Consider the following 19165-nt stretch of genomic DNA (forward strand, 5'->3'; position numbering starts at 1 on the left):
CTGCAGAATTGATGGAACATCAGGGACATCGCGGAAAGACCGGGAACAAGTACCAAGCGTCAAGGTTCTGAACTTTAGGGCACGTGGTATAGTCTGACCGTGTTGGGATCCATCTTTAACGCAAAGACAATTCGTTGCGGTGCAAAGTCAAGTCCTGTTCTTTCGGTTCTGGGTATCACCACCGCCTGGTGTCCCTGAGGCTTAGCACACTCACTTCTTTGGGAAACAGCCTCAACTGTAATGACGCGCGTTCGTTCTAAGCCCGGAGACGGTTCCATCCCCTTGCCCCGGCTGCCACACAGGGAAACTACTGCAGTGTAATCAAGTCCCATGAAGCTCGGATATTTTTTAAGATGCCCACCCTCACTCCATGCCTGTGACTTCACTCTATTTTCAAGTCTGCACTTCTTAGTCTCGATTTCAGTACGCATGGGGAGTCCTCAGTTAAATTCCTAGCATCTTCTAATAATATACACGCATATTTAACAGGAATATTTACATTGGTAATTATAACTTAGGATCGACAGATGACAAACCCGTAGGTGGTAATGTAATTGATCTTAATATACGATCTTTTCACAATTATAAAATGTATTGTGCTTGTAAAAAAAAAAAACTAGTAAGTGACTGTATAATGGACGGAATAAAGGAAAGCTGCATAGGTGGTTTCAAAATGTAAAAAGGGGTTTTCTAGTTGGTGATGCTGCATCATCCTGGTCTGCATTGTTGGGGATGCCCTAAATAACCAAATAATGATTCAGCTTAGCCTCACATCTCAGTAAATCCCTGAGATCAACTTTTTGTCCCTGGTGTCCAGGTGCCTCCAGTAATTGGAAGGCCTGGGTTTATCATTCTCATCAACTTGCCCCAACTGAAATGGTCCTCCCCAGGACCCTTGAGGCATGGCGGATGGAGACCTGCTCGATGGCTGGAAACCAACTGAAGCTACTGAGAATTTATTGCTCACTGGAGAATTTTCCAAAGGAGTAGCTAGGGCTTTTGGATATAAACAGTGACGTTTTAAAGAGGAAGGAAAAGTATGCTGGAGAGGGGGAGCTAGGACACATCTCTAAGCAGTGTCCGCTGCTTGGGGAATGGCCTCTTGGCTGTCCTCTTAGGTAAGAGCTGGTCACTTGGCACCTTCTGTGCTTCTCTGAAGCTCCCCAAATAAGATGCCAATGCAAACTAGTTTTTCAGAAGGGATTTTCTACTGCAAAGAGAAGATGTTATTAGCAACCTGTTAGTCTCCTCTCCTCTGGTGATAAGCAGACCCTCTAGAACAAAGTGCTTCCTGATGGCCCAGCCACTGACTCAGCTCAACATTTACACACTGCCCAATTTTCAAGTGTTTATCTTATGCAAGGGTCTATGCTGACTGTTAATTTAACAAGATGGGGTCTTTGACTTTAAGGAGGTCTTGCTGAAGAGGAAACAAATAAAATTAACACAATGTATCGTTAACCAAACAATACAGAGTTTTGTTACTGAAGCCCAGAGGGGAGAATTCAAAATCATATCTTTACTAACTCCTTCTTCATTCACAAGAAATTAGTGTATCAAGTCCTGTAACTCTTTACCGAACCACCTCCTGATTTTTCCCCTTGTTTCAAGTCTAGGGGCTTTTCCTCTGGGTTTGCAGTGCTAATACCATGGGTGACCTTCCTCCGTTTGTGTAGATTCCAGGGAGAACACCTCTCCTCTTTCCCTTGCATTCTTCACAGCTGAGGATACAACTGGTGACAGTCGGGTACATGGACAAAGTTAAGCCATTATGTATTGAGTTTTTACTGGTTTCATTATTCCGACAATCACCTATTAAGGGAGCTGTGCTTACAGCAGAACAGCCAGCAGTTAAAGTATTGGCTTCCTGACCTTGGGACTTAGACAAGGTCTAAGTCTATGTTCTGTTCCTGTTACCTAGGCTTTCAAGTCTGGAGAGTGATAGCACTTACCTGTAGATTGTTGGCTTAAATGAATTTTCTGGAAGCAGGTAGGACTACGCCTGACACGGTAAAGTGCTTAGTGTCAGCTGTTGCCCTTGAGTGCCTGTGTTCTAGTTTCAGAACCCACACTGCTGAGCCTACTTGTTTTACCACTAGGTGAGCGAAGGTGAACAGGAAGAAATGGAGGCAGGGGGGAATTGACCACGAAGCCCAAGGTCACCCACCTGGTCAGTGCTGGAGCTGGGCTCAAAACCAACCTGGAAAGCTCATGAAGAGCATTGCTAGGCTCATATAAAGCAATTCGGACCTAAGGATCCAAGTTCTCCAGCATACAAGAAATTCTGGGTGCGAAGAACCTGGTCCTCTGGGCGGACCCCAGTCTGGACCGCTGCCAGGCTGGAACCTCCCCGTGTGCAGTCTCAGCCCGCCTACCCCTTAGAATCCTTAAAACTCAGAAAACTCTAACGTGTTAGAATCAAGGCGCTCACTTGTTCTGCCCCTTTGTCTTCACCAAACTCCCAGACACCCTAGCCCCTTTTTTCCAGGGTGACTATCAGGCTGGGGGAGTGGGAGGCGGGACTCGGGGAAGGAGGGAGGTGGGTGGGAGTGGAGGAGGAGGAAGGCTGGGAGGGTGGAGGCTGCTTCCAGACCATTCCAGAAGCGTCACCATTTAGAAAGTGGGAGGCATGTCCACGGGGAACCAGCTTCTGTTTAGAGGATCTCCCCTCTCCTCCCCGTGCATATTCCGATATGAATGCTCCCAACACTGCCACCTGAAATGCTTCAGTGGGAGCTCCCAGAGCGTGTGCAAGAGGCTGTTTCTCCTTGGGCCGCCAGTCTCCGAGTGCAGGGGCGTGGGCAACCCGTGGCCCACTCACCCTTCCTGCCTAAGAACTTTCCAGAGCATTAACCCAGTCACCCCAAAGAATCACTTGGAGACTCAATCCTAGAAAATAAGATTGCAGGAAGTTTTGCACGGTCCCAGATTGCAGCTTTTGGTGTTGGGAGCAGCTAAATGACTAGATCCTTAGTAGCAACTGCTTTGGAGAGGCCTGTGGCCCGATTCTACCTTTTTTTCAGGCTGCCTTAGGAATCTAGGCATTTGAGCCTCTTGAAATAAAGTGTTAATTGCAGTTGGTTGAAAGTCCAGCACTGCTCTAGGTTAGGGGCTCTAAATGCATTGATTGGCAGAAAGGTCTAATGAAAACACCAATTTTCCACCAGTTTATGGATGACAAGACCGAGAACCAGGAATTAGAAACTGGTGCCAAAGCCAATTGACTTGTAAACAGGAGAAGCCTCAATTCGAATGTGGATTCAGTCAGTATTGTGAACTATCCTGTTCGGGGAAAGCCACTTTTCAGAGACCCTTTCCCATACTTGAAGTTTCAGATAATACTTTGAAAACTTACAGGAGCAGAGGCTAACTCCTTTATAGATTAGTTAAGACGGGTTGCTCGCAGCCCAAGACGAGGCACCTACGAGACTGGCCTGGGAGTTAGCGTGTTACTCGGTTAAGTTTACCTTCAAGGACATCCGAGCAACTTTGCAAGACAGCTTAAGAAATCATGCGGAGCTGCGCCGTTAGCCGAGTTTTAAGTTAGGCATTACTATCCGAGGTGCCTAGATTCGTGAAGTCAGGAAGTACAAGCAGTTGTCGGACACTCGATTTGCCGTTACCCAGAAGGACCGGGCGATTTTAACACCTGGACACTTTTTTTCAAAAGCCGAGGAACCGCACTATCCTGGCGGGCTAAAATCAACTTACCTTTATCGACTTCCCCGCCTTAACCTAAAGAGTGGTATTAGCTCTTCCTTTGAAGTGGTGGGGGGCTCTGAAAAGAGCCTTTGGGTATGAAAGCGCTTCCGGAAACTCAGAGGACTGCCAGATCACTTGCCCTTGGCCTTGTGGTGGCTCTCGGTCTTCTTGGGCAGCAGCACGGCCTGGATGTTGGGCAGGACGCCGCCCTGCGCGATGGTGACGCGGCCCAGCAGCTTGTTGAGCTCCTCGTCGTTGCGAATGGCCAGCTGCAGGTGGCGCGGGATGATGCGCGTCTTCTTGTTGTCGCGGGCCGCGTTGCCCGCCAGCTCCAGGATCTCGGCCGTCAGGTACTCGAGCACGGCCGCCAGGTACACCGGCGCGCCGGCCCCCACCCGCTCGGCGTAGTTGCCCTTGCGGAGCAGGCGGTGCACGCGGCCCACCGGGAACTGCAGCCCGGCGCGAGAAGAGCGAGACTTCGCCTTGGCGCGAGCCTTCCCTCCCTGCTTGCCACGTCCAGACATCGTAAGCAAGGAAAAGAAATCCCAAGACAAGAGAACTAATCACTTGCCAGAAGAGAGCAAGCCGGGAAGTAGGTAAAACATCGCTGCTTTTATAGCCATTTCCTGGGGAGCAAACCCGGTTGCCTGATTGGCTAGTAACGAGTCTCAGTCAAGTAGCCAATAGAAAAGCTTTATTTCCATACCTCATTTGCATAGTTCTGCCCATGGATGACAGCCTCACGGCTGGTCTTCCAATGAACTAAGACGCGGTCTGCATCCTTCATTAGCATAAAAGCCCTATAAGTAGCAGACATTCGCTTCCTGCTTTCACTCCACTTCTGGCGTTCTGAGGTTTTAAGATGCCTGAGCCAGCGAAGTCCGCTCCCGCCCCGAAGAAGGGCTCGAAGAAGGCGGTGACCAAGGCGCAGAAGAAGGACGGCAAGAAGCGCAAGCGCAGCCGCAAGGAGAGCTACTCGGTGTACGTGTACAAGGTGCTGAAGCAGGTGCACCCCGACACCGGCATCTCGTCCAAGGCCATGGGCATCATGAACTCGTTCGTCAACGACATCTTCGAGCGCATCGCGGGCGAGGCGTCGCGCCTGGCGCACTACAACAAGCGCTCGACCATCACGTCCCGGGAGATCCAGACGGCCGTGCGCCTGCTGCTGCCCGGGGAGCTGGCCAAGCACGCCGTGTCCGAGGGCACCAAGGCCGTCACCAAGTACACCAGCTCCAAGTAGACTCGCCAAGTAAGCGCCCTCTTACCCAACCCCAAAGGCTCTTTTCAGGGCCACCCACATGTCCACTAAGAGAGCTGTAATCAAACACTTGAGTTTGCATGGGGGAGTTAGCAAGATGTTTACCTTAAGGTATTCTGCGTTAGGAAAAGCCATTGCACATGTAGGAATAAATAGGTTTTTTGTTTGTCTTCAACGGTACTAAGAGACGGAAATGAAGGTGATAACTACGCACTGCCGAATTTTATGTGCCACGTGTTATATTCCATTACTCTATGCTCCGGGGAGTTTTCAGTGAAAACGCATGCTGTTTCAGGTCCGTGCTGTCTCCCTTATGCGACTCCCAACCTTCATAGGTGGCTGGTAGCTTGTAGTTAGGATCCACATAACTGCTGTAGAAGACGCCTGGTCAAAAACTGCTGGGTAACTTGCCTCCAAGGAGTCTGAACTGAAGGCAAGCAAGTACTAGGGGCGGAGAAAGGAGGTGGGTCGACGGGAAGGACGCCATTGAACTTGGCATAGTCAGTCTCCCAATAGGGAACCTTCCGGTACCAGATACCGCAGGCAGTCTGTGTGTGGGGAAATTCCACTTTAAGCACTTCACTCGTGGACTTTGCTCCAGGCAAAAGTTTTAAGGTGTAAAAAGCGCTTTCTACGTTTGTTTTACTCAAGTCACACGTTTCAGTACCGAGTGGCCAAGTTTGCCTTTTCCATTAAAAACATGGGAGGGTACAGGGAAGAAACTTTGTTACAAAGGACACAAAGACCTGTACGATTTCGGATAAAACGCAGGACAGTGGCAGACGCTGGTCACACTAGCTCCTCAGCCAAACGCGAAGGTTTCCTGAGTCCTTCAGCAACTGAAATTGGACTTTTTAAATTCTCCTATGTGCCTATTGAGCCTGCTTAAGGACTGATGGTCCAGTCCAGACTGACCACCTGTCAACGAATCAGGTTACCCCCAAAACGTGCAAGTTCACTATTACCAGGTTGACTACAAGGGGTTGTTTGTTGTTTGTTTGCGTTCTTGTTTTTCTCCGTCGCTTCTCCCCTTTTTCTCTTATATAAATTCTGGTCTGCCTTTGTTGGATGAAATAATTCTATAGTTTGTTCTCCCTTCTATACAAGTGAAGGGCAGGCTACTCATGAACTACCTGACCATTTATTTCTGAAGGTTCCACTAAGATGTTGTTTACCTAAGTCCTACCATAGGAATCAATAGAAATGTGTGACCTGGAAAGGAACCTTGTCCAGCCCTGGGCCGTTGGGAGTTTTATGCTTATCTTCCTTTGGTGCTTGCAGGCTGCAACGTATTCTTGCCCAAAGTTGTTTCTTATTTTGGCTTTTCCTGATTGCCCTTTGCAGATCGGGTACACCCTGCTGGCTTTATGTCAGATCGTGAAGAGATTAGTTGGTGGCAAAGGTCAGGGAATCTGAAGTCTAGATCATTTGTTAATTTTTCTGGGGCTGATTGTGTTTATGTACTATTTGTTCTTATAATTCTCTGGCATTTGAGAACACACCAACAGGAAGTTGGTCTTTTCTTTCTGGCCTTTAATGTGATTCCCTGGGTTTGGTGTTTTATGTTTGTATGCTGTGGATTCCTGAAACTAAAGATAAGAGTCTCTTTCCTCCTTTCCAAACGTTCTTTTCTTGTGTTCTCTCCTTACATATCCAAATAGTTGTCAGTATCTGCAAAAACAGCATTCCTGCTTCCAAGATAATGCAAACACACACTGGCAATCCGTAGTTAACTTTTGACTTTAAGAAAGCGGTTAGGCCTTACAGGAGACTAATGACAAGAAAGAAAACAAGTTAACCAAATCTCCAGCGTGCAAAGGCCTGTCTCTTGCGAGGCAGAAGCCTCTGAAGTTTATGATTCAGCAACACAAAATTATTGTCGCTTCGGGCTTTTCAAGGTTAGAAGAGAGAAGAAACATGGTATCATAAACCACACTACTGAGTCGGACCAAAAGTGAAGGGTTCCGATACCTTTTTTTGAGAATATTTTCTGTTTTGTGAATACAAATGATTTCGAGCAAGTTGTCTACTCTACCTCAGCAGGGGATCAGTAAATTACAATGGAAACTTATTTACATTTTCAAGGGCTTATATAAAGAATGAAAGACACAATTGAACGTAAGAGAAACTAGGAGCTAGAGAGTATAAGGCTAGAGGAAATAAGTCAGTCAGAGAAAGACAAATGCCCTATGGTTTCACACGTATATGGAATTTGAGAAACAAAAGGAGCAAAGGGAAAAAAGAGAGAGAGGGGCAAGCCAAGAAATGGATTCTTAACTATAGAGAGCATGCTGAGGACTGTCAGAGGGGATGTTGGGGGGTGGGGGTGTGTGTGCTAAATGGATGGTGGGGGTTAAGGAGGGCACTTGTGAACAGCACCTGGTGAGGCATGAAAATGTTGAATCCCTGTTGTGCTTCTGAAACTAATATTACACTGTATGTTAACTAACTGCGACTTAAATAAAAACTTAAAAAAGAGAAACTTAAATCAAAATAAACGTTCTCCCAATGTTTTAAGTGTGCTGCCCCTTTAAACTATAATTCAGAGAAAACAGAAAAGTTTAACTGTGAATTTAGTGGTTTTATTTATTAAAAAATTTTTTCTTAATGTTTATTTATTTTTGAGAGAGACAGAGACAGAATGCGAGTGGGTTGGGGCAGAGAGAGAGGGAGGCACAGAATCCAAAGCAGGCTCCAGGCTCTGGGCTGGCAGCACAGAGCCTGACGCAGGGCTTGAACTCACGAACTGGGGGATCGTGACCTGAGCCAAAGTTGGATGCTTAACCCACTGAGCCAGCCAGGTGCCCCAAGTTAGTGGTTTTAGTTAAGAGGTTATAGGATAAGAAACAAAACAGAACTCTATCATTTTTGAACAACTTAACATTTTTAGTTCACGATATGTAATTTTATAGGAAAATAGCACATATTTTTAATCAAGTAACTTTTTGGATACATTCATTGGCTTCACACTTTTGCTTTAGAAATGGCTTTTTGTCTTTTTCTTTGTTATTGTCATGATGTAAAAATAACATTAGCATGATATTCTAGTTCACACAAGTCTAGGGTTTATTTTCTTTTTTTTTTTCATTTTATTTATTTTTTTTTAATAGGAAATTTATTGTCAAATTGGTTTCCATACAACACCCAGTGCTCATCCCAACAGGTGCCCTCCTCAATGCCCATCACCTACCCCCCCTCCCTCCCACTCCCCATCAACCCTCAGTTTATTCTCAGTTTTTAAGAGTCTCTTATGGTTTGCCTCCCTCCCTCTCTTTTTTTTTTTTTCCCTTCCCCTCCCGCATGGTCTTCTGTTAAGTTTCTCAGGATCCACATAAGAGTGAAAACATATGATATTTTCTCTGTATGACTTATTTCACTTAGCATATCACTCTCCAGTTCCATCCACGTTGCTACAAAAGGCCATATTTCATTCTTTCTCATTGCCACGTAGTATTCCATTCTGTATGTAAACCACAACTTCTTTATCCATTCATCAGTTGATGGACATTTAGGCTCTTTCCATAATTTGGCTATTGTTGAAAGTGCTGCTATAAACATTGGGATACAAGTGCCCCTGTGCATCAGCACTCCTGTATCCCTTGGGTAAATTCCTAGCAGGGCTGTTGCTGGGTCATAGGTAGGGTTTATTTTCTAAAATAAAAAAAAAAAGAAAGAAAGAAAGAAAGAAAGCAAGCAACCCTAATTAATTTGAACTTACTAAATTTCTTCCAGTAGGTTTACTGGTTAGAAGAGTTAAGATCACTTTATTTAAAATTACACATCTGTAAATTACACACTGAACTAAATTAAATCATAATAGATAATATTTTTAAAACAGTTAATGTTCATAATGTTGCATACAAATCACAAAAGCTCAGCGTGTCAGCTTAAATGCTGAATTCACAACCTATACATAACTGTAAGAATTTTAAGGCATATTAAATTGAGTATTTAAATGCCTAATCTTTGGATACCTGGACAATTTCTGAATTAGAGGGTACAAATATGCATCCCTAAAAACAATTTGGTCTATGCAAGGCTCTTATTTTTACACAGTTGAGAATGACCCTAGATTAACAAGTTAGAGAATGTGGAGATGCCTTAGGAGAATGGGAGTAGATATATTCGCTAATTTTTGCCAGGAGAGAACACAATCACGTGGTTCTTTTTTTTTTTTTTTTAAGGTTTATTTATTTTTGAGAGAGAGAGAAAGCAATCAGGGGAGGGGCAGAGAGAGAGAGGGAGGCACAGAATCCAAAGCAGGCTCCTGGCTCTGAGCTGTCAGCACAGAGCCTGATGTGGGCCTTGAATCCACGAACCCTAAGATCATGACCAGAGCTGAAGTCAGATGCTTAACTGACTAAGTCACACCTGCTTCTTTTAAGGGCTGTTATTAACACACAGAGTTCTGATCCTATTAAGTATTACAGCTGTAGAAAGACACAAATATGCACACAAGATCATGGCTGTATTTAGTGTGTTTATTTATTATGGTAACAAATGGAAGTTGGTACCGTTTGTTAACGTAGTAAATTCAGCTTAATATGTGTTTTATGCATGCTGATTAGTTAAATATACTTCAGAAGTGAAGTTAAAGGCTTTGAATTGATCATTATAGACTTTATCATTATATTTATCTATGGTATGGGTCTATCTAAAAACACATGAACAGGAAGGTTTACTAGGATTCGTTAAAGACATAAGCAAAAAACACTACAAGAAAGAGAAAAATTCAGGATTCAAATGGAACTTTCAATATATTGTCTCTCTGCCAAGTGTGAGATAATTTTCAACAAAAGTGCTTCGTGTCAAAGAACCTGCTCCCATCACTTTATGCTGTGTTTTACAGGGCACTCTAAAATATGACTGCAACCACTTCCCCATTTTTATATACCCATGATTTATGGTTACGTCTTAATGTAATAACCAGTTTGCTCTGACAAGTTTATTTTTCACCGTCCCAGATTCAAGCTCTGACTACAGATCAAAACACCAAAAAGATTTCTTTTACACTGGGCCTTGCTTGACAGCCATTGGGTAACCAACGGTTTATTCCCTCCACTTAATGAGAGGAGGGACGATAAAATAATGAGGTGTGTTTGGTATTTTTCAAATATTGACTGCCAAATCACTGCTTGGTCTGCTTTTTATAATAATTCCTAAATTTTCTTGTCTTCACATTTTTTTTGAATGTTTATTTATTTTTGAGAGAGAGAGACAGAGAGAGACAGAGTATGGGTGGGGGAGGGGCAGAGAGAGAGGGAGACAGAGTCCAAAGCAGGCTCCAGGCTCTGAGCTGTCAGCACAGATGGTGATGTAGGGCTTGAACTCACAGCCATGAGATCACGACTCGAGCTGAGGTCAGGCGCTTGACCAACTGAGCCACCTAGGAACCTTGAATTCCTAAATTTTCCAGTCTAAACCCAGCTTCCCAACCTCCTGATGAGAGTAAATCATATAACTTTGTAACAACTGTTCTCACACTAAGCTAGTTTTATGCAGGTTTGTCTGATGTCCCACCCTGATTACAATTTTGACACATTATTTGGTAGTTAATTGTTTCTGAAGAGTAATCCGGGTAGATTTTTACTGTTATGTTTTAACTTAACTGTTCCCTATCATCAATAATTCAGTGGGGGGAGGATAATTTCTCATGAGAGGAAAAGGAAGAACTAAAGAAAATCTGAGTAGTTACAATTAAAGGTAATGCTAAAGAAAATACCCCAACGGCAGTGTGAAAAACAGCCCTTAACGTTTTCATCACCATCAATACTATAACAACAATTTTCTAGTTTGATTTCTGAAAATAAAATCAAATATAACCGGCCCCTCAATAAAAATTGAATATCACAGGGGCGCTTGGGTGGCTCAGCCAGTTAAGTGTCCGACTTTGGCTCAGGTCATGACCTCACGGTTCATGGGTTCGAGCCCCGCATCGGACTCTGTGCTGACAGCTCGGAGCCTGGAGCCTGCTTCGGATTCTGTGTCTCCCTCTCTCTCTGCCCTCCCCTGCTTGCACTCTGTCTCTGTGTCTCTCTAGAATACATTAACACTAAAAAAATATTGAAAATTGACTATCACAAATCTCTCACACTCTTGTATAGCCCAACCATCTCCAGACTTTACAGTCATGTAACAAAAAAATAACTCCCATGACAAGCGCAAACCAGTTCAAATTTTACAAATATGTTGATTAGGCCAAAGACGCGACAAGTGATTGCATCTCACCTTATTTATAATTAATATAAATTGCAAAACTATAAAGGTGGGGCAAGGCTGCACCAGCCACCTTAAGAACCACATTAATGAATCAATTTCATGTTATTGTTAAAATTTATGGATTTTTCCCCCCATGGTAATGCCTTTACTATTTGTGAATGATAAACAGATCATAGGTAAAATCCCTTCAAAAATCTGTATAAAAGTATTCATATTGGACATCTGTCCATATCATCCCCCATCTACTGAGAAGATAATACGAGAGAATTTAAAGTAAAATCTGCCCCAAACAACTTAAACTTACGGTGCCAAAATTTTACTCTTTCCCCTAATAATAATGATAACGTGTCCACCCCTGAAGATTCTCATAAATTCTTATCATTTGAGATTGTACCAAAAGACCCCTGTGGCTTGGTTTCTCTTCCCTTTTGACATGTTTTGCTTTGGGGTGTTCTGACGTTGTTGTATATTATGAATAACTAATGCTATTCATACACTATCATAATTGAGCAAATGGAAGTTACCTTTGAAAAGATGTCACCACACACACTTCTACAAAATATACAGTTACAGACTATATTCAAAGAGACTTCAAGAAGTGTCTCGCTGTGACGTCTGTCACCCCACTGCTGGCCAGGGTTGATTTGGCTGGTCTGGCTGGCTAGGCTGGCGTCCCCCTTCCTCCCTCACCACTCCATGTGAGTCCCTTCCGGGGCTGTGCTAGGTCGGAGAGGATGACCTTCCCCGATACAGGAGGACCATTCTGTGGTCAAAGGTACAGGAGTAGCTGTGCTCTCCCGCCAGAATCTCCCAACACGCTCTCAAGGTCCATTTGTAGGAGGAAGTAAGGGACTCAAGCTTCCAAGACTCCAGTTACATCCATATGAGGCTCTGCACGTGGCAGTCTGCCTTTCTAAAAAATAAAATAAAATAAATAAAATAGTAATGTAAAATAAAATCAAATAGAAATGTCAGCTTATAGCAATGGTAGAAAAGGCCATCTGCAGGACTTCTAACTAAAAACATTGTTTTTACGCTCCAGGACAGAGGGATATTTGATTCTCAGTGCAGACATATGTAGAATCTCACCACTTTGGTATAAATTCCTATTGGAAACACAATCCGAGACTCATTAAAAACTCTCCAGAATTCTGGAAATAGGAAGCTTGCTCTTATGATTCTACAGGTCAAGATGAGATCTAGAGTCGACCGTTTCTTCCTTTTCCTTCCTCTCTGTTTTGCCTTTTTCTCCAGTATCCGTCTTTCCAACAATTCGACTTTGGATTTGGTCTTCCTCAGTATAGAATAGAATAGAATAGAATAGGATTCCTCAGAGCCTAGACCTCCATACCTTGGCTAAAATTTCCTAAACGAGAATGAGTGCTTCTGACTGTGGCTCAAATTACAATTGAAATAGTCAAGAAAAATGATACATGTTTAACTAAAATATATCAGAATGATCTTTGAGAACTATTCTAAGTAAGACAAGCCAGTTAAACACTTGGAGACTACCTTGACCTCAAATACTTATATGTGTGTGATTACTCTCATACCTTTTTTGACCAAAGTCAAAAGTGGGGGAGTTGAGAAATTCCTGTGCCAGAAATGGTGGAGACATGGCCTACCCAAGACGGAGGTGCTGACTGAGGGTTGGAGGAATATTCTATGCAGAGACAGCCTGTCCCGTGCTCCACAGGCAATCTTGAGAGTTTCTGAAGAATTGCTAATTATTTTCTTTGAAAGTCCTCCTTGGTCTGTGTAAGAACAGATTGTCCAGACTAAAAATAATGCACAAACGTAACATCCTGTTCTTACTCTGCAGGCTTTTTCTCCCCCCGTCTCTGTTATAGAATCATCTTTTTTGACTTTGTTGGATGAAATCAATGTATTGCTTTGTACGCAGGAAAACAGCCGGCTAGTAATCACCCAAATGTCTTTGAGTTTCTGTTTGACAAACCTACCACTCTGAGCCTCTGGGTGGTAATAATTGCTTACTCATGAAGCTGGGGTGAGGATTAAATGAAACAGGAAATAGAAAGCACTCGTCCCAGGGACGGTATCATGGCAGTAAAATAGCGCCATGGTGAAAAAAGCATAGCGTCTGGAGACAGAACCTCCAGGTTTGACCCCCCCAACTCCCTACTTATTAACTGTGAGACTGAAGCAAATCCTCATCTTATCTGTGTGCCTCAGTGTCCTCATTTGTGTCTTTTTTGTTAATTATTATTTTTTTTAAATTTTAACTAGGCTCCATGCCCAACACGGGGCTTGAACTCATGACCCCGAGATCAAGAGTCACATGATCTACTAACTGAGCCAGCCAGGCACCCTTGGCCTCGCTGGTGTCTTGAGGATGATGGTAATAGCGTCTACCTTCTAGATGTTTGTGGAGATTAAAGGTCTTTAATGCACAGAAAGCACTTTTGAAGAGTGCCCGGCACATGGTAGGTGCTCAGTGTCTGCTGATATCTGACAAACTTCATTTATAGCCTTTTTATACCCCTAAAGGGACCTAAGGCAGATTATGATGATCTTGGTAAAAGCCGGTTTTTCATAAATCGGGAATTTCACAAGTGATCTAATATAAAAAGAATGCCAACCGATTTCACCATGTTTTACCCTGGTCCAATAGGTTGAAAGAAAATGCAGTCCCCCGCCCCCCCCCCCACCATACCCCGTATTTAATGACCTCTCTAGGCCTCTTCCTAAGGGCATAAAGAATGATCCCCGCATTTCTCTTGAGTCTTCCAGATTTGGAAAGGTGTGTAGATTCAGCACTTTGCTAAGTAGTCCCAGATGTCCTAAATTAAAAGGCATTAAACGTTAGTTTTTCCAAACTTTCACCCTGGGCCATCCTGGATGACCAAGCGGAAAAAGAAATGGGGCCGAATACACATCTGCCGGTGGCCTTTCCTGCAAGATATCCTAGGCTCGGATGAAAATGTCTAGACTCTGCCAATCAGCGTGACCTCTTCAAGCACTGTGGGTTCATTATAATTTAAGGAGAAGAGAGTAAATCTGGAAAACGAGCTACTTTTTGAGTGAGGAAGAGGAAGGCTTTGGTTGGCTCAGTTGAAGACTTAGGTAGCTTCATCATCCGGTAAGCAATTTGCATTGTAGTTGATAGAGAGGCCTGTTTCTTTCTGCTACGGTTTTTCGTGGTGTTAGATGTCCCAGCTGTTGGCTCTGACAGGACAAAGGAACGGCAGTGGCGGGGCCGGTCTCATCGAGGAGCAGACAGACGTACCTAGAGGAGGCAATACTGGCGTGAAACCTTGGCCTCATCCCTCAGACTAAACTTGTCTTCTGACCCTCTCAAGTGCTCCAAGTAAAAGACTTGCCTTCAAAAGCCACAAGGATAAACCTTTGTTCTCATTCTTTTCTCCCTCCTCTCTTCACTGTCTCCTTTATTTTCTTTTCCTTTATTTTCGTACCGAGATGGTGCAGGTTCTCAGACCGCGAAGGGAAGGGAAGCTGCTAGGCGGGAGGGTGGGTCAGTGACACCTGGCGGGCGTCAGGGTGAGGGCTTTGGGGAAGGTCTGGGAGAGTGCTCAGGGGTCTTGATTGTCAGGGTTAGAGCTGGAACTTGGCCCAGTCAGTTCTAAACATAAATAAGACTGGATTGCAAATGTTTCCTATATTCTTTTATATATATATGTGTGTGTGTGTGTGTGTGTGTGTATTTAGGGCATACATATGCTTTTATATTTATATATATTTAGAGCTTATATATGCATATACATATATACACACATATACATATTTTTCGAGCAGTTTTAGGTGTACAACAAAATTGAGAGGGGGGTACAGGTTTCCATATACCCCCAGTCCCCACACGTGCGTAGCCTCCCACCTTAGCAACATCATTCGCCAAAATGGCACTCTTTTGGATGACCCTGCACCGGCATATCACAATCGCACAGGGACCATAGTTGGCCACTGCGGTTCCCCCTCGGTGGTGTACATTCTGTGCGTTCGGACAAATGTGTCATGACATCCATCCATCATTATAATATCACACAGAGGCTTTTCACTGCCCTAAAATGCCCAGAGATTTTAATCAGCAGGAACTGGGGGGAAGGGCGGCGGGGCCTCTGTCTGGTGGGGCGTGTGAACTGGGGCCTCGTGAGTGGTCCCCATGTGCCTAAAGGGGATACTTACCTTGCCTTTAGGATTCTCCAGCGCACTTTGACACGTCCTTCCCCTCCACCCGGTGCCTGGGCCCTCCTTCTCCCCTCTCTTTTGTGTTCCAACACCCCGCTTTCCTGGCTCTCTGCCACCCACATACACTGGACCTCCATTTAAAAAAAATTTTTTTTTCCTTCCTTCTTGCCTAGAAACCCCTACTCATCACCATCCCACAGGCATTTTCCGGCCCATCGCTTCGCAGTTGTCCGGTGTGAGCATTGCACAGTTTGTACTTAGTTGTGACCCCTTGTCTACTAGTCTTGTCCAACAGGCTCTGGGCTCTGATTTGGTCACCACAGTATCCCTAGGGCCTGTCGCCGGGCCTGGTGCGCAGCCACACACATAAATGACGGAATGAATCAGTTCATTCACTAATTTTTGTGGAATGCCTCCTGTGTCCCAAATTCCTGTGTGCATATAGCAGTGAACAAAATCACAAAATCCCTTCCCTCGAAGAGCTAGGACTCTAGGAAGGTAAGATTGAAAAACAGAATAAATAGCTAAAATGTCTGATCTTTCAGAAGGCAAGTGTCATCCAAAAAACCAAAGCCAAACCAAAACAAAACAACAAAGGCGGGCTTAAGGCATGAGGACGATGAGGTGGGGGCTGCCATGATGAACAAGGAATGAAGTTCTGAGCAGGGGGCCCCAGGGTGATCCGGGCTTGACTGGGAGACCAGATCCAGGATCAAGGTGCTACTACGAATAACAATGTTGAGTCCGCTTCAGTAGACAAGCCTCAGGTCAAAACAAGGTGGGTGACCCTGTTCTATGAAACAGATCTCCCAAACCTAGGGGCTAACCACAATAGATATGTCACTCTGTTACACAATGTTGTATAGTGTCCCGTCACAATGGGGGGACGGGGCTCTACTCCATGGTCCTTCAGGGACAGTTTCCTTCCGCCTGGTGCCTCAGATGTCCCCGGGTCTTAGAGAACTCTGCTGGAGCCCGGACATCCGGCCTGCAGACAGAAGAAGGAGGCTTTCACGGGCCAGGCCCCGAAGCGGCACACGTTATTCAGTCCACATGATTTTGATCGGAACTCAGTCCCAGCACCCCTAACCTGCCAGGGAAGCGGGAAAATGCGGACCGGCTGCGTGGGTCGGCGCAAAAAAAGCCGATGGATTCGGAGCAAGCAAGTGCTCGGGAGTCACGAGGTCCAGCTTTCTTCCCAATCCCTCTCCCTCTCACCCTCCGGGCCCTCTTAAAGGTCAAAATGGTTTTTCGTCAGGCAGTGACAACATCCAGCGCAGAAAGAATGAGGAGGGAGCCGCGGGGTGACTGAGTTCTTTCTTTTCTCCCCCAGCCCTGAAGGACCACCCTCTCACCATCAGTGACCGTCTCCTTGGAAGGGGACAAAGTCACTGCCGTCCGGGGGCTCACATCGTGGCTGGAGAAGACAGACAATAAACAATAGTTATTATACACAATTATATAGAATGTGAGAAAGGAAAGGTGGGTCACATGTGGCAGTGCCTGTCATTTTAATATGTTCACTAATGAAAATGCTTCATGTAACCATAGCTGCTAACACTGGGGTCGCACTTAGCCAAGCACCGTTCTGAAGGTTTGCTCTATTAACCCAGTTAATTCCCAAACAATAAAATGGTCGCTGGAAAGCACACGGGGAAGAAGAACCAGTGATGAAGAAAAGAAGGGAAATCAAAGTCCACCATTGTCCCTTTGGGGTGTTTCGAGGACCTGTCCCTCCTTCTCTGGTTCCACAGTCCGTGTGTTCGTTCGGGTGTGAGCGGGCGAGATTATGTGTGAGCTCACAGAGGGAGAGCCGGGGGATGCCTCCAGCGCGGACCTTAAATTTGGGGCCTCTTCAAGGGGTTTAAAGTCACACGTGGCCCTTGCCATTGTTCAAGACCATGACATTTGAAGGGGCAGTGAGTCCGTGAAATGCACTCTCGGAATATCAGAGGTCACATCTTGAGTCAGCAGAGGTGGGCGGTGGTGTGAGGGGCAGACTGTCCCTCACCAGCTAGAGAGAACTGCCTTCTGTCACCCGCCCCGCAGACCACCAGGCTCTCCTTCAGGCGAATCTCTCCTAAAACTTACCTGAATGTGACCGTGATGGCCCTTTTGTAAGTCCATACAAAACGTGCGGCAAAGTCTCTGTGTCTGTAAAGTGAAATGATCGCCTGGGCGTTAGACGTGTCCAGCACGGGTTATAGTTATGAGTCCTCAGACCCGCCAGGTGTGCGAACACTTGTCACGGATCCCGGATGTCCCCGCCAAAGGGTCGTGTCAGTCCGCATGCATTGAAGGGGGGGGGTTCCCTAACAAGGAAACCCTGCCAGTGTCTTCCTGCATGGGGTTCCATCGCCTCCGGGGATAAAATCAGGTTTGCCTCTGCTTGTTTGTCAAGATGAGGGGGAAAAAATGCATTTTGTAACATCTCAAGAAACAGACTAGGCATTTATTTGGGCGCATTTCCATTAGATATGTTTCATTTGACTTATTTCAAAGGCGGTGGGGGTGACTTCATCTGTTAGCAGCGCGATGAACACCCGAGAGAAGGGTGGCTTCCGCGATGGTTTCAACCGCTCCCTGTGGGAATACCGAGCTGGAACTCTAACCCATGGCCGTGCCAAGGGCCTTCCTCATCCCTCACGGGCAGTCCAACTCACCCCCGAACACCCCACCTTAGGCTGCCCCTACTACCTGGCCTTTGTCACTGTGGTACCTTTGTGAAAAACCCTGACACGACAAATTCTTACTCGTCCTTCAAGACTTAGCTCAAGTGTAACTTAGGAGACACTGACTGGACCAAATTCATCCTTTATTTAAGAGTCTACAGAGACTCCAGAGGGTGGGAATCGCCACCCACCAGCCGTGTCACCTGGGAAGCTCAACCTTCGCCTTCTCATCTATCCAGCGAGCAGAACGACAGCAGGTGCCCCCTAAGGTTGCTCCAAGATTAAATGCATTGGCATCAATAAAGCGCTTAGAACACACACTGCCTGGCACAGAACGAGCTCCCAGTGAAATTAGCCATTGCCATTACCGCTGCTGTCTCAGAGTCAAGTACAGTGTCAGGTATCTGATGAATTATAGAAATGAATTGATCAATCAATCTCTCTCTTTTCATAGGAGCCGACGGGCTTTAGACATCTTTTCCCACCACTGCTCACTGCTAACCACCGCGGCATCTCTCGCACAAAACGACGAGTGACGCTACGAGAAGATAAATGGAAATATTTTTAATGATCGTGGAAGGCTCAGTAAGAACCTGGCTAAAATATTTTTTTTCTGAGTATAAAAATATTAAATGTTTATTGTAGAAATGTGTAAAAAGAAAAATATGTAAAGAAGAAATTAAAATACTCCTGGTATCTCTTTTTTTTTTAAATTTGTTTAATGTTTATTTTTGAGAGAGAGAGAGAGCATGAGCGGAGGAGGGGCAGAGAGAGAGGGAGACCCAGAATCGGAAGCAGGTTCCAGGCTCTGAGCTGTCAGCACAGAGCCTGATGTGAGGCTCGAACTCATGAACCGCGAGATCATGACCTGAGCCGAAGTCAGACACTTAACCGACTGAGCCACCCAGGTGCCCTGGTACTTCCTTTTAATATGTATGTGACAAATATGTATAGATGAATATGAATACATAAGGTACACCCATAACATATATCATATATAAAGCAAATTTAGGTACCATGCCATAGATACACATATATAGTTTTCTAGGTAATATGCTTAGAAACACAGTTTTTAAAAATGTTTGTCTACTTTTGAGAGAGGGAGAGGGAGGATCCAATGGAGGGACAGAGAGAGAAGGAGACACAG

The 19165-nt window shown here is 45.0% G+C and overlaps 3 protein-coding genes across 4 annotated transcripts in view; 1 reads left to right on the plus strand and 2 right to left on the minus strand.

The window, feature by feature from the left end:
* Window positions 1-19165, minus strand: part of LOC122490296 (histone H2B type 1-A) — a 348434-nt gene that overhangs the window by 29856 nt on the left and 299413 nt on the right. The gene's annotated exons all lie outside the window — the stretch shown is intronic.
* Window positions 3770-4364, minus strand: LOC122490294 (histone H2A type 1-C). Its single transcript, XM_043592904.1, has one exon. The coding sequence runs from the start codon at window positions 4224-4226 to the stop codon at window positions 3834-3836; it is 393 nt and encodes a 130-aa protein (XP_043448839.1). The 5' UTR covers window positions 4227-4364; the 3' UTR covers window positions 3770-3833.
* LOC122490297 (histone H2B type 1-C/E/F/G/I) lies at window positions 4525-18705 on the plus strand. 2 transcript variants are annotated; one of them, XR_006299122.1, is made up of 3 exons: window positions 4525-4954; window positions 16680-16828; window positions 18473-18705. XR_006299122.1 is itself a non-coding variant. In XM_043592907.1 (2 exons), the coding sequence occupies exon 1, from the start codon at window positions 4565-4567 to the stop codon at window positions 4943-4945; it is 381 nt and encodes a 126-aa protein (XP_043448842.1). In that variant the 5' UTR covers window positions 4526-4564; the 3' UTR covers window positions 4946-4954; window positions 18473-18705. The 2 variants fall into 2 exon arrangements, 1 of the variants encoding a protein (XP_043448842.1); XM_043592907.1 differs by lacking the exon at window positions 16680-16828 and having other exon boundaries at window positions 4526-4954.

This window comes from Prionailurus bengalensis, chromosome B2 (genome assembly GCF_016509475.1).
Source record: "Prionailurus bengalensis isolate Pbe53 chromosome B2, Fcat_Pben_1.1_paternal_pri, whole genome shotgun sequence".
In the NCBI taxonomy this organism is placed as follows: domain Eukaryota; kingdom Metazoa; phylum Chordata; class Mammalia; order Carnivora; family Felidae; genus Prionailurus; species Prionailurus bengalensis.